Raw genomic sequence first — 14,269 nt, 5'->3', positions numbered from 1 at the left:
GATAGTGACTGTCCCTGGGGGCCCGGTTCCCTGGTCTCTGCCTACCAGGAGGCTCTGTGAGGGTTAAGACATCAGGCCCCTTGTTGCTCACGCTGCATGACGTTGCAGGTGCAAAGCTCACCCAGGCACAGCTGGGAGGGGACACCAGTGCTCTTCTCTCATCCCTGGGCTCATGAGGCAGAAAACTCTGTCCCCCAAGAACCCAAGACCACACCTCTGAGCTTTGTGCTCTCCCAGCTACATGACCTCACACAGGCCCCTCTGCTGCTCTGGCTTTCCGTAGCCCCCAAACAAACACTTACAGCACGCCTAACATGGCCTGTGGACGTGGATGTCGGCTAGCATCTTTGTATCTTACAAAGAAACATACAGGTGCCCCATCTCCTGGGAGAACATGTTTGATTTCTGTCGCCTTGGAGAGAGCTGAGCTCAGACAAGTGCTCCTATAAGTTGCTGGGACTTTTCACCTGGCCGTTTCTCTGGGTGTCTTTATGAGCTGACATGCCAGCGTCCAGAGGCAAGCGCCTCCCAGCCATCCCCCGGTGCGTGTTATTTCCTGTGACAGTCCACTGGCCTCCTGCCCGGGGCCCCTGCCTCCGACCGGCTCTCACCTTGTCAGCACCAAGATGGGGATTTCACAGCTGGCAACTTCAATCAACTCTAGTGCTTGCCAGCTTCTCGTCCGTCACCCCCTTCTCTCTCCACGCTGCTGCTTCTCAGCTCCACTCAGCCCTTACACTTCTCAGTCTTTGCCTGCTCGCTTTCTCTCTCTCTCTCTCTCTCTCTCTCTCTCATTAAAATTGGGAAAACTCAAAATCAGATGAAAAGCACAGACCCACAATACTGTGAATAGACAGGCCACTCTGCAAAGGACAGCTGTGCACATCCCCGCAATGGGGAGGACCTGGTCCTCCCTGACTTTCATTGGGGGTGTGCACACACAGCCCCAGAAAGATCACTGTCAAGATCAGGCTTTAAATCCAGGCTCTGCACTGAATGCCTTCACTGGCCTCCACTTCTTCATTTACAACATAAAGAAAACGATCCCAGCACCAGAGAGGCACTGTAAACTGTTTCAGATTGCACAGCTAGTGAGTTAAATGGGTAACTGGGAACATTGCTTAGATCTGACCCTAAATCTTCATATTTTCACCTTTCTACACCCTCAGCAGTTGGTATATATGTGTTCCTTAAAGCATCAGGGGCGCCTGGGTTACTCGGTTGGTTAAGAGTCTGACTCTTTTTTTTTTTTTTTTTTTTAGGATTTTATTTATCTATTCATGAGAGACACACAAAGAGAGACAGAGACACAGGTAGAGGGAGTAGCAGGTTCCCTGCAGGACTTGATCCCCAGACTCCAGGATCATGACCTGAGCTGAAGGTAGACACTCAACCATAGATCCGCCCAGGTGCCCCAAGAGTCCGACTCTTGATCTCAGCCCAGGTCTTGATCTCAGGATTCTGAGAGCCTACTTTAAAATAAATAAATAAATAAATAAATAAATAATCAGTTAAGTCAACGAATAATCATTACATAATTTAGAACAGCTTAAAAGAAAAACTTTATCCCTAATCTACACTCCCCCATCATCCTCATCTATAAATATCACCAGCTCCCTAAGTGTTTTTCCAATGGTATGTGTGTTATTTGCAGATAGATAGGGGCATGATAGTCCCTGTTCTATTTCCTTTGCTTAACATTATTCCACAGAAGCATTCCACACTGCCACAACCCTTATTTCAAATGTTAATGTCTGCCTCATGGCATCAAAGAGACACTACTGTGGTCTTCCTAACCATTCCCACTTGTGTTGGATGATGAGGCTGCTTTCAGCTTCTCCCCGTCCCCAATCCCACTGCTCTGAGCATTCTCTGGTACAGACTTTACTCTGCCTTTTGACTCATTCCCTGTAGGATAAATTCCTAGCAGGTGGGATTCCAGGTTTAACCCAAGGTTTCTCAGACTGGGCACTATGCATATTTGGGTGAGGTAGTTCTCTGTGGAGGGGCTTTTGTGCACATTGTAGGATGTCGGGCATCATCCCTGGCCTCTACCCACTAATGCCAGTAGCACCCCTGCCTGACACAGTGCCAGGCACAGAAAGAGCTCGGTTAATGGCAGTGGTATCTGCTTGCTCTGGGAGGAACCCCCCTGGCTTGTCTGTCTTTGCCTATGCTGCCTCTAAGATGCAGAGTTGGGGGAGTCAGCATGGTGGAGTTCAAAAGGAACCATTCCTGTCTGCCCCCCACTATGTGCCCGATCTCTTATTCCAGATGCCTCACTCCAGATCCATCCCTGAGGCAGACATAGCTTCCAGAACCAGCCTCAGTTACTATTCTGGGAAACATGAATTGGTCCATATATTTACTCATCCATCCAAGATGTACTGACTGGTGCAAAGTGGGTGGTGGTGCATGACTTTGGGGTCAGACACACTAGGCTGAGACCCACCCCCCAGTGTGGATGAGGGAGCTCTGTCTTGGGGGCCATCAGCCATGCCCTGGTGGCCCCCAAAACATCCATGTCCTCTATAAAACTCACAGCATCTATCTGAGGGTCTGAAAGCCCACCTGTATGGAGAAGGTGCTCACCATGTACTAGGTACTCAGTGAACACTAGGCTCCACCTGAGGTGTGTTTTTCCTCCCCAGAAGCTCTGGCAGGTAGGTGAGTTCTTGCCCAAGGCCAACATTTGCTTGTGGTCTCTGTCTCCAGGAGAAGTATGTGGAGGAACTCGCAGCAGTGAGACAGACCCTCCAGACAGACCTGGAGACGTCCATCCGGCGGATTGCTGACCTACAGGCAGCCTTAGAGGAGGTGGTGTCCAGCGACAGTGACACGGAGAGGTAATCTACAGGGCCCAGGTGTGGCTGGGTACAGCAAGTGAACTGTACCCTGAGTGTTCTACAGTCTTTGGTAGACAGAACTCCCATTCTCAGGTCTGAGGGTCCCCATCCCCAGGGCATTGAATGGTGGGAGGGATAACTGCTGGCTTATGTGAGCAGTGACAGGATGTTTGCTTCCCCTGTGGTGTTAGCATCTCCTTGTTGCCACTGAAGCCACCTAGCCTAGCTCTCCAAGCCTTCAGGGAAGCAATCAGTGGAGTGCTTGCAGAGTGGGCTGCAGATCGTGATTGTGGGCAGTTTCCATGTCCAATCTGGACCCAATCCCCTCACATGCAAAATGGACATAATGCTTCGGACCAGCTACATCAAATTGCTCTATTTTGACTACTTTTTGGCACACAGATTGACGTTTCATGTACCCAACCCACTGCATACCTCGAAGGGTTGTCAGTGAGTGTCAAATGAGGCACCAGATGGACACCATTTAGAGCAGTACCAGGAGTGCACACAGGGTGTAGGGGTGTAAGCTGTGTTTGGGCACAGAATGGGCATCTTTTCACAGAGGCAAAAGCTGATTGGAAGATGTAAGATTAGACAGCTGGTGATATGCCGGACCACCCAAATTCAATGCCAGGGCTTCTCTCCTGTCTTAGAAGACAGGTTACTTCACACCATCTCCACTCAAATCTCAAGCTGCCCCAGGCCATAGGTGGGCTGCTCACCTGGATGGAAGGAGTTCGAGGTGTTCCAGATGGGCACATGGACCCGGGCTGTCCAGTCTCTTGCAGGTGGCCTATAGCATCCTGTTCCCCAGAGCTACCTTTGTAATATTGGCATGTTACTTCTCTGGAAACTATAGCTTCCTGTCTGGCTGTAGCCTCTCTGCCCACATCCCAGTCGCTGCCTAAAACTTGGGCAGCAAGGAGAGGCATTTTGTTTGCATTGCTCTGCTAAGAAACAGGGTGCCTTAATGTAACCTTCAGATGTGACTCCCTCCCTACACACACCTGTGGGGCTGCACCCGCTGCTGCTCCCCCTTGGTCCCTGTCTCTGTGGAATGATTCATGTTGCAGCCTGAACAATCCAGTATCGGACCATGAGTGCAACCCTCTCCACTTCTAGGAGGACCCTGAGAGAAGTTTAAGGTCACACAGCAAATTAGGAGCGTGCATGGAGTTTGAACCTGGGGCTGCTGAGTTTCCTACCCTAGGCCTTTGCCTGTCGCATCCTTCGTAATAGGGTGAAGCAGGGGCCAGCTGCTGACCTGCAGGAGGCATGGGCAAGAGGTGGGCAGTGAGGGAAATAGGGTTGCAAGTCAGCTGTCGTTTAGCCAGTGGGAAGAACCCGTGGAGCAGACCATGCCTGGTCAAGGGAAAAAAGCCCAGAAGGAAACACACCAACATTCTAGTACTGATGGAAGGCATCACTCCTGACCTCAATTTTTGTTTTCTTCAAGCTTTCTTTATATATTATAAAATTTCTGCAATAAGCATACACATACAACCCTAGACTAGGGTCCTCATTTGGAGATTTTGCTCATATAAGTTACGGACTTTATTTTTTTTAAAGATTATTTATTCATTTTAGAGAGAGAGGTAAAGAGCAGGGTGAAGGGGCAGAGGAAGAGGGAGAGAAAGTCCCAAGCAGACTCTGCACTAAGCGTGGAGCCCAATGTGGGGCTTGATCTCATGACCCTGAGATCATGACTGAGTTGAAACCAGAGTCGGTTGCTTAACCAATTGAGCACCCAGGCACCCCTAAGTTGCAGACTTTCTACACCTGATTTTAGTATGTGATCACATCCTTTCCTTGATGTGGTTCTGGGCTGGTCATAAGCTGCTCAGAGATGGGTAACATCGAACTAGTTCATGCTCAGCGTCATCTGACAGAGACCCAGTGGACTCTGCATGTCTTTGCCTCTAAATAAAGGACTTTATCTAAGAAATCACATTTTGTGCAAAAATTGCTTCCATGCACAATTCTAAGTGTTGCTACCATGCCCTGCTAATTTGCACAGCTGCCAAATTGTGATGAAATGGCAAATACTGGTGTTGCACCTGCTTCCTGGCTCACGATTACATTTAGGATGTCCCGTGAGCTGCCCTCCCTGCAGTTTATTAGTGTCCTGACAGAAATCGTGCCTGTAATTGTAAACCCTATTGTCAATATTACCTACTTGATGCTTGGGCTGGCTCTTCTGTTAATAAAGACATGAGCACTTTTGCACTAATTATAGTGAGAATTAATGGTTGTATATATGAGGGTTTTTTTAACTAATGAGTAAAACTTTTGAAACATTTTTACTGGCATAGCCAGAGATTGCTTTTCTTTTGTTCTCTCTCTCTCTCTCTCTCTCTCTCTCTCTCTCCCGCTCTCTTTAGGGAGAGAACACAAGCTTGGGGGGGGCAGGGGCAAACAGAGAGGGAAAGAGAGAATCTTAAGCAGGCTCCGTGCTCATCATAGAGACTGATGCAGGGCTCAGTCCCACGAGCCTGAGATCATGACCTGAGCCAAAATGAAGATTGGGATGCTTAACTGATGGAGCCACCTAAGGTCCTAGCTTTTCCTTTCCTTTTCTTTTTTTTTCAAGTTTTTATTTTAATTCCAGCATAACTAACATACAGTGTTCTATTAGTTTCAGGTGTATCATATAGTGATTGAACAATTCTAAACATTATTCAGTGCTTGGCATGATAAGTGCACTCCTTTTTCTCCACTTCCTCACCAGCACTCGCTCTTTGTGGTTTTGATTTTAACCGTGGTGACAGGTGTGAGGCACTATCTCATTGTGGGCTGGATTTGCATTTCCCTGATGCCAGTGATGTTGAGCATCTTTCCATGTGTCTGTCGGCCATCTGCGGGTCTTCTTTGGAGAAATGTCTGCTCATCTCTTCTGTCCACTTTTAATTGGATTATTTGTTTTTAAGGTGTTGAGGTTGCTTTTCTGATACGTGAAAGTTATCAGTGAAATAAATGAAATTTTATTATTAAAACAAAATTTGTTATTAAAAATAACAAAATTGGAAAGAAGCAAAGGATCCATGCTTGGAGGCTAGATAGAAGTAGTGACAGAAGCAGGGAGCACATTCTTGTCTGGGGAGTGAGATCCTCCTGGTGAGGTCACAGATGGTCATGGACATCGCTCTAGTCTCAGCTTATAGAGGCTCCTCTCAAGCCTGAAAGGGACCCTGACCTCACCCTCATCTCGATAAAAGGTAACTATCTCTTTCCACTCCAGCTGACAAGCCTCCTACTTGCTCATCCAGCTTTTCTGAGTTCCAGACCTTGGGTCCCCAGGAATCCTATCTGAACTTAGCTTCCTGCCTGCATTTTCATGATCTTCTGTCTCAGCAGGACTTGGTCCTGACCCTCTGTCCTGTAACCTGGATTTGAAATAGATGCAGAGCAGAGATTTCACCCATAGCACGCAAATAGGGAGAGACGGGCAGATGATGGGGATTGCCTACAAAGAAGTCTCGACACATTTTGACGAATTAATATTGCACAAACTTTATTCTCTGGCCATACTGCAATTAAAATGATCCTCATCAATAGAAGGAAATCCATGCCTTGCTGCGCTACAGAGGCGCCTTCTGGAGCAGAGCTCCAGCTCCTACCCTGGTGCCAGCCTGTCCTCTTCCCCATCCTGATGGCAACACGCTACACTTCCTTCATAATTGTCTTGTCACCTGGGGTACGTAGTTTGAATGGGAGCCTGAAGGATTTGTGGAGGTACCTCTCCAAACTGAGCTCTCAATTAGGATTCACACCCACCCTGGGGGGAGAGAGAAAGAGAGAGAGAGTGTGTGTGTGTGTGTGTGTGTTGCTTCTGCTGGAGGTAAGGTTCTTTAAGAGACTTGTTCAAATTATGAAAAGTCACATTTCCCCATGTTGGGAATTAGATCCGAGTGTAACAGGCCTTCCAGGCTGGAAACGTGCTCAGAAAGCCAGGTGGCCCATGCGGCAACATTTAAACACGTGCCATTCCTGCACTCGGGCTCTGTGCTGTGACTTAGATCGGGGCATCAACCTTCGCAGATTAATGGGGAAATGCTTTAAGCTGTTCCCCCAGAGCCCGGAGCACGCTCATTACTCATGGAGGAAGGGATGTGTCAGTTGACAGCCCCATCTATTCCTGGCCCCAGGGTCTGTGGCTGCTCTGCCTGGCACCTTTCTGGGGGTCTGGGGTAGGGTGGCGGGCAGCGTGGAGAGATCAGTGGATGACTTCTGACTTCTAGGTCAGCTGAGAATGTACCAATTCCAGCTGGCCCGGTCAGAGACCAATGCTCTTGAAAGGTGTCTCTTGTGCTGTGTTGCATGTAAGTTACATGTTTCTCGACATACATCCTTCTAACTGGGCTAAAATTAGGCTGCAGCAGCATAAGTAGGAAGATGTGGGTCTCACCACAGATGGCAGCTGCCACTGAGGGCCTAATTCTGAGTTGATTTATTTATTAGTGGGCCCAGGCTCTGGCCAGACTGTAAAGGTTCCTGCTACATAAAAGGACAGACTTTGGAACTGCTCACATTCCTCTTCCTAAAACGCCCTTATCTTCTGATTTGCAATCCCTGAGCTCCCGCCTCGAGTAATAAGCCTGCCCTAGGCCTTAGATGCTTTAGCATCTCTTCATTATCCTGAGAAGCTTGATACCCCATTCCCAGTGAAGACACGTAGCCTAGTGATGCCACAGAAGCCACCTGATTTTCCAAGTGTCCTTCTAGCTTGGGAGGCCTGGATACTCGGCTGATGGGGGTCATGAGGAGTCAGGGCTCCAACCTATTTTTACCCACTCCTGCCTTATAGGAAATGATGGCAATTGGGATAAGAGGTAGTCTCTGCTGAGAGCTGACTGTGTGCTGGGCTACGCAAACTACTTGCTTTGCAGACACTTTACTCACAACTTTTTAAGATTGGTGCCCAACTTACGGACTGGGACACTGGAGTCAAGGAGCTGGCTTGGGCTCACACAGCAGTGATGGGGCTGTGATGATTTCTAGGCTGACCCCACCACCCACACTTCCAATGAGCAAGCTCTGCCGTCACATTTGACATACCCCATCTTCCTCTTTTATCTTGTCAAACTCTTTGCTCTTAGCCAAGTAACTGACCTGTCACTCTGGTGCATATGTGTCTGTCACTGTGACAGGGGGCCAGTGCATTCTTGTGTTACTTCCCAGGCAATGTGGGCATTTAGGCTGGAATTGTCTGACAAAGACACATGCCAAAAACAATACAACAGAAGACATCTAATTAGTTATCTAGCTTATCAGCAAGGCCCTGTCCACAAATGCCTGGCACAAGTCCTTTTTTTTTAAAAGATTTTTTTATTTATTCATGAGAGACATAGACAGAGGCATACAGGCAGAGGGAGAAGCAGGCTCCATGCAGGGAGCCCAATGTGGGACTCGATCCCAGGACTCCAGGATCACACCCTGGATGGAAGGCAGGAGCCAAACTGTTGAGCCACCTAGGGATTCCCCTGGCACAAGTTCTTTAAAAGCCACACGTACCAAGGCGAGAGAGAGAACCACTGATAGGTTGGGAGACACGGTTCTGTCCTGGACGTACCACCAAATAGACCTAGACCAGGTCATCTGCCCTTCCAGAGTCATTACTTGCCCAGTCAACACATTAAAACCATCATCATCATCATCACCATCAATATTCGCCTTCCAAGTTAAGACAGAAGGTAACAGTAAGAAACAGGCAAACATGGAGCTTGCAACCCAGAGACTCTTCACAGGGTTAAAGGGTAAGTGGATTTCAAATACCCTCTTAAGTAAAACCCTCCTTAAGTGTGGAACCCACCAGCACAAACTCCTATAGAAAATTCTAGCTTAGGGTAACCTGGATGGCTCAGTTGGTTAAGCATCTGCCTTCAGCTCAGGTCAAGGAAAAAGAAAATTCTAGCTTAGGATGGAGTCCTAAGGAGCCAAAAGTGCAGGGTCAAACCTCCCTACTCAGTCTCTCTCCCTGACCCCTTGGGAGCCTCCGTGAGGTCTCTCAGAACACAAGGGCTCTGTAGACCGTGCTGCACAAACTCCAGTTATCTGCCAGGACCAATAATCCGTGACTTGTAAAAAGTCACCCTGGAGGGTGATTTCTACCCATCTGGTTCAATGAGTTTCAGGATCACACAGAACAAAACTCCTGTTTCTGCCTGAAAACCTTTCTCCTCTCCCTATCCCCATGCTGTAGACCACCACAGGGTAAAGCTGATAAGTGCCTCCTGCAATCTTTCAGACCATAAGGTGTGATGTGGCTTCCTGAAACCCTTCTCAACCCAGACTCTTTATTTTAAACATCCTCTGTGTTGTTGAGACCATCTAAAATGAAGGCTGGTACAGGGTGCAGGCCGGACACCACAATTGGCCAGGACGGTAATTCATCAAAAGTTGACAAGCGGGATGCCCAGCAGACCTTGACTTTAACCTCAGAAGGTCTGTGGAAATTCAATGACATGGGTTCACAGGCAAAAGCAACCAGCACACAGATTAAAATGTCTATAAAAAAGGAGGATTATTTTCAATAAGCTTCCGTACCTATATCTTTTTATTTCTCGTGGCTGGTTCTTTTCCAGAGTCATGGGCTTAGAAGGCATTATAATGATTGCTGATAATCTTATGCTCTTACAAGATTGCTTCTTGAGATTTTTCACCATTTTTTTCCCCACATGGTGATAAAGGGTATAACAGTCCAGTGATGGTTCATGCTTGCTGTTTGCTTATTTCTCATAGAAAATACTGGATCGGAAAATCCAGTTCTTTCTGTTAAGGTAGAAACCAGCACTGAGATGAGCTATTGTAACAGTCAGCATCTGGCAGGAGCCAGAAGCATGCCCCAAAAGAGGGGGCCTAAAAAGGACCATTTACAGATATGGACCCAGTGTAGAGAAGCACCAGGGGTGGTACAGGACCCAGGGGGTAGTAGTAATGCCTGGGAGAATGTAAAGAGGGCTGCCTGGCAGGAGGAGCTCTGGCTTTGGGTTGAGGGCTGGAGAACACAAGGAGAAGCAGGAGGGAGAATTCTGTTTTTTCTTTCTTTCTTTCTTTCTTTCTTTCTTTCTTTCTTTCTTTCTTTCTCTTTCTTTTTTTTTTTAAAGATTTTATTTATTCAAGAGAGACCTAGAGAGTGAGGCAGAGACACAAGCAGAGGGAGAAGCAGGCTCCCTGTGGGGAGACTGATGCAGGACTTAATCCCAGGACCCCCAGGATCATGACCTGAGCCAAAGGCCACCCAGGTGCCCCAGGAAGGAGAATTCTAAGAGAATAAATACTCCAGCTTCTTCTCTTCCATCCTTCCCTCCAGCTGCCACCTGAGTTCCCCACTGGCCACACCCAAGGGGAGTCTCAGGTCAGGGAGCCCATGGATGTGGCCCAGATAGATCAGCCTTCTTGGCATCTGGCGAGGTGGGCAGCATGAAGTGGATGGAAAGGAATGGAGAGCAGATGTCAGGGACAACTATACACCTCAAAGTAAACGGTTCTTTAGTCTGGGGTGAGAGGAGAGCCCTTTCAGAAGGGGACAGATTTAAACACTGAGTTCAGCATGGGGCTGACACTCATGCAAGGGTGAATAGTAGGCACGGATTAACACCAGCAGGTGCTTTGATTAGGTGTGTTGTCCTGTAAAGACTTTCCTGGGTCAGGTTCAATTAAAGATTGTTGTTCAGTCAAATGAAGTGTGTCAGGGAGCACGCCTGGCTGCCCAGCAGAGAGAGTTTGTCTCCTATAGCGCTCAAGGCAAGTTGCCTTAGGACTATGGAGATGTGAAGTTGCCTGGACACCCACTAGGACCTGTGAGCACAGCCTCTTTTAATCCAGAGTCATGGAATCCTGGGGTGGGAAGCCCCCCCACACACAACATTTCCCAAATCCCATCCCTGTTGCAGCCAGCGTTTGCCTATCCTCTCTGTCTGTGGCCACAAGAAAACCTGTTCCTGTACCCCATACAACTAAGCCTCTCTATTTTTAAAGAGGAATGTCACACCATTTACAACTCAATAGCTTGGGCCACAGGTGTCTTCAGGTTTTTTTTCTTTCAATCAACACTCAGAAGGTTTAGCCCTATTCATTGGAACTACTCTGCCTCCAAGGGCCCTTGCCTACCACATCCTTAGTTTCTTTGGCTAGCTGGAACCAGTGTCCTTAGCCTGGGGTCAGTAGTTCACGGGGGGGCGGGGGGGGGGTTCCATGCATGAAGTCTAGATGATACCATGACGTCCCAGGCATTGCCCCAAAATTTGAATCAGGGTTTGTGCATTTGGAGAAGTATAAGTGTACGTTCTAGATTCTTCACAAAAGATTCTCACCAATATGACTTAGGACTCCTGCTTTAGGGACAAGTACATCCTTTTCAGTTTATATAATCATCAAGCATCTAAGCTGGACAAGGCCTCAGCTCATTGGCCTAAACTCCTTAGATCACAGATGGGGAAACTGAGATCCCAAGCAGGAAAGAGGGTGGGAAAGGACCACACCGCGAGGCCTCTAGGGTTTGTTTGCCTTTTTCTCACTCTTCTATTCTGTCCACAACCCTAGCCCAGTAGAGCCGTAGAAAGACTCGGGTCACTAGCAGGATCAGACTTTGATCTACTCACATGGACTGCTCCAGTTCACAAAGTGTCGTTTTTCGGTATTTTCAAATAGTTTGTTAAAAATCTGCATCAAGACTTTGTGTTTAGATCCCCAAGAAGATTCAAGATCACTCACCAAAGACACTTTTGTCCTATTGCAGGGCTTTTTATTGGTGCCATAGCAAATTGTCACAAATTTGGTATCTTAAACCAACATGGATTTTATTATCTTGGAGTTGTGATGATTAGAAGCCCAACAAGAATCTCCCTGGCCTAGTCAAGGAGTCAGAAGGACTGTGTTCCTTCTGGAGACTCTAGGGGAGAATGCATTTTCTCACCTTTTCCATTTTGTAGAAGGTATCAACACACCTTGCCTTGCCACACTTCCATCTTCAGAGCCAGCAATGTTGCATCTGTGGCCATTCTACTGTAGCCATGTCTTTCTCTGACCAAACCTGGGGAGAGTTCCCTGCTTTGAAGGCTGTAAGTGCATAGATGGGGCCACCCAAATAATCCAGGATAACCTCCCCATCTCAGGATCCTTAGCCTTAACCACATCTGCAGAGTCCCTTTTACTAGGTCAAGAAACGTAGCTACAGGTTCTTGGGATTGAGGATTTGGATATTGACATCTCCGGGGGTGATTATTCTTCCACTCCAAGGCTCATTCACAAAAGTTGCTTTTGTTTTACTGTGGTAGTGGTGGTGGTGGGGGATGGGGAGTCACATCAATCTTCTCTTTAAAGGGTTAGATAGTAAGTATGTTAGGCTTCGGGGGTCATATGATCTTTCTTGCAACTCCTCTGCTACTATAGAGCAAAAGCAGTCATGAGCAAAATGGAAATGAGTTACTGGGGCTGTATTTTAATAAAACTTTATTTATAAAAACATTGATAGGTTGGACTTGGCTCACAGCAGAAGTTCTCTGAATTCACAAAGCAGTATCTGAGAGAACTTCTGGTCTGGCCTGAACACTGGAGCCAAATGGATGAATAAGACATGTTTTTGGTTCAGGAGGGCTTCTTGCTCTCCTGGTGGGGACAGATGTGTCTGAATAGAAGCCCCAAGACAAACAGACCCTTGAGGGTAGGGACCAAGGAGCCATAGGTACAACTCTTGGAGAGGCAACCTGGCTTTCTTTCTTTCTTTCTTTCTTTCTTTCTTTCTTTCTTTCTTTCTTTTTCTTTCTCTTTCAAGATTTTACCTATTTATTCATGAGAGACACAGAGAAAGAGGCAGAGACACAGGCAGAGGGAGAAGCAGGCTCCCAGTGGGGAGTATGATACAGGACTCAATCCCAGGACCCCAGGATCACGACCTGAGCCAAAGACACATCCTCAACCACTGAGCCACCCAGGTGCCCCATGACCAGGTTTTTTTTTTTTAAGATTTTATTTATTTATTCATGAAAGACAGAGAGAGAGAGAGAGGCAGAGACACAAGTAGAGGGAGCCCAATGCGGGACTCGATTCCGGGTCCCCAGGATCAGGCCCTGGGCTGAAGGCTGCACTAAACCGCTGAGCCACCTGGGCTACCCCATGACCAGGTTTTTTAAGGAAGAAATTTCCCAGATTCCACACAAAGAATAAAACTGGGAGGCCCTGGCCTGTGAACCCAGGATTCAAATGAGGTCTTAGGAATCTGAGGTTGTGGTTTCCCTATCTACACCCACACACTGGGCAGCTGCCTTTTGATGAAGAGCATGAGGTTAATAGCTCTTACAGACCTGGGATTCAAAGCTGTGTGATCTTAAGCAAAGGTGCCAGTTTCTTTGTTCACCAAATGGACAGAGGCAGGATGATTAGATGAGATCCCAGGTAAAGCATATTTGTTGAATGAAGGGATGCTCCCTACAGAATAGCTACTACTGTAATTAGTCTCAGCATTTTCCAGAATGCCCTAGAAAGCTGGCCACCTGCCCTCTTGTCTGATTCGCTAGCACTCACAAAGAACATAAAGCAAATGCATGGCTTGTTGACAGTAATGGTGCTGTTAATAATAGCAGTAGCGGTTGTCCTAAAACAAGAGCAGTGATCATGGTTGTTTCCTTTTAATCAACACTATTTATTTGTCAAGAACCATGCCGAGATCTTTCTAGGGATTATCTTGCTTCACAGGAAGCATCTGCTCCACACCTCAGTCCTATTTGCAACCATATTTTACAAAGGAACACAGGGGAGTCAGAGAAGGCAAGTGACTTGCCTGAGATCACACAGGAGCAAAGGTTGGAAGTGGAACTCAAACCTAAATTGGTCTAACACCAAGGACTATGTTCTTTCCCAACAGCACAAGGATAACAGACTCTTTCTTGTGTCTCCTTCTAGTGTCCAGACAGCAGTGGACTACAGCAGTGGCAGAAAAGAGATGTAAGTTAACCCCAAATAGAACTGGGCAGTTGACATTGAAGCCAAGAATAAGCCCCTGGCTCTCTGTATCCAGTGGGAACATCCACACCCACTTGGAGAATTACTAGCAATGTCTGTGATAGCTCTGACTCCATGATCATAACATATAGCACTGGGGACATGTTATTGAACTGTGCAACTTCTTCCAGGCAGAGAGAAGCCTACCACTTGGCATGCCACCGACATCCTCAAATATCCTCAATGGCTCCCTATTGCCTCAGAATAGACTTTTCAGACTGACATTTGAGCCCCACACATATCTGACCCTTCCTTCCCTCTCTACCTGGGACTCCTGCTTTCCATATCATCCATGCACTACCCATAGTTATGTGTATGCTGTTCCTTCCAGCTCAAATTCCTTTCTTCTGGCAGAACAGGTGCTGACAGCACCCTGTTTTCTGGTTCTAGAGATAACCAACCTTCAAACAAGTTGTGGCTCAACT

At 47.3% G+C, this 14,269-nt stretch overlaps 1 protein-coding gene across 2 annotated transcripts in view; it reads left to right on the top strand.

Moving 5' to 3' along the window:
* The window catches only part of MYO18B (myosin XVIIIB), a 256,479-nt gene that overhangs the window by 213,006 nt on the left and 29,204 nt on the right, over positions 1-14,269 (top strand). For both annotated transcript variants that reach the window (XM_041729151.1, XM_041729150.1), the window contains exons 40-41: positions 2,716-2,846; positions 13,746-13,787. In XM_041729151.1, coding sequence (XP_041585085.1) covers positions 2,716-2,846; positions 13,746-13,787 — 173 coding nt within the window. The remainder of the gene's footprint in view (positions 1-2,715; positions 2,847-13,745; positions 13,788-14,269) is intronic.

The sequence above is a fragment of the Vulpes lagopus genome, chromosome 14, assembly GCF_018345385.1.
Source record: "Vulpes lagopus strain Blue_001 chromosome 14, ASM1834538v1, whole genome shotgun sequence".
Classification (NCBI taxonomy): Eukaryota; Metazoa; Chordata; class Mammalia; order Carnivora; family Canidae; genus Vulpes; species Vulpes lagopus.
The sequence above is the reverse complement of the archived record's forward strand: the minus strand, read 5'-3'. Positions and strand labels throughout refer to the sequence as shown.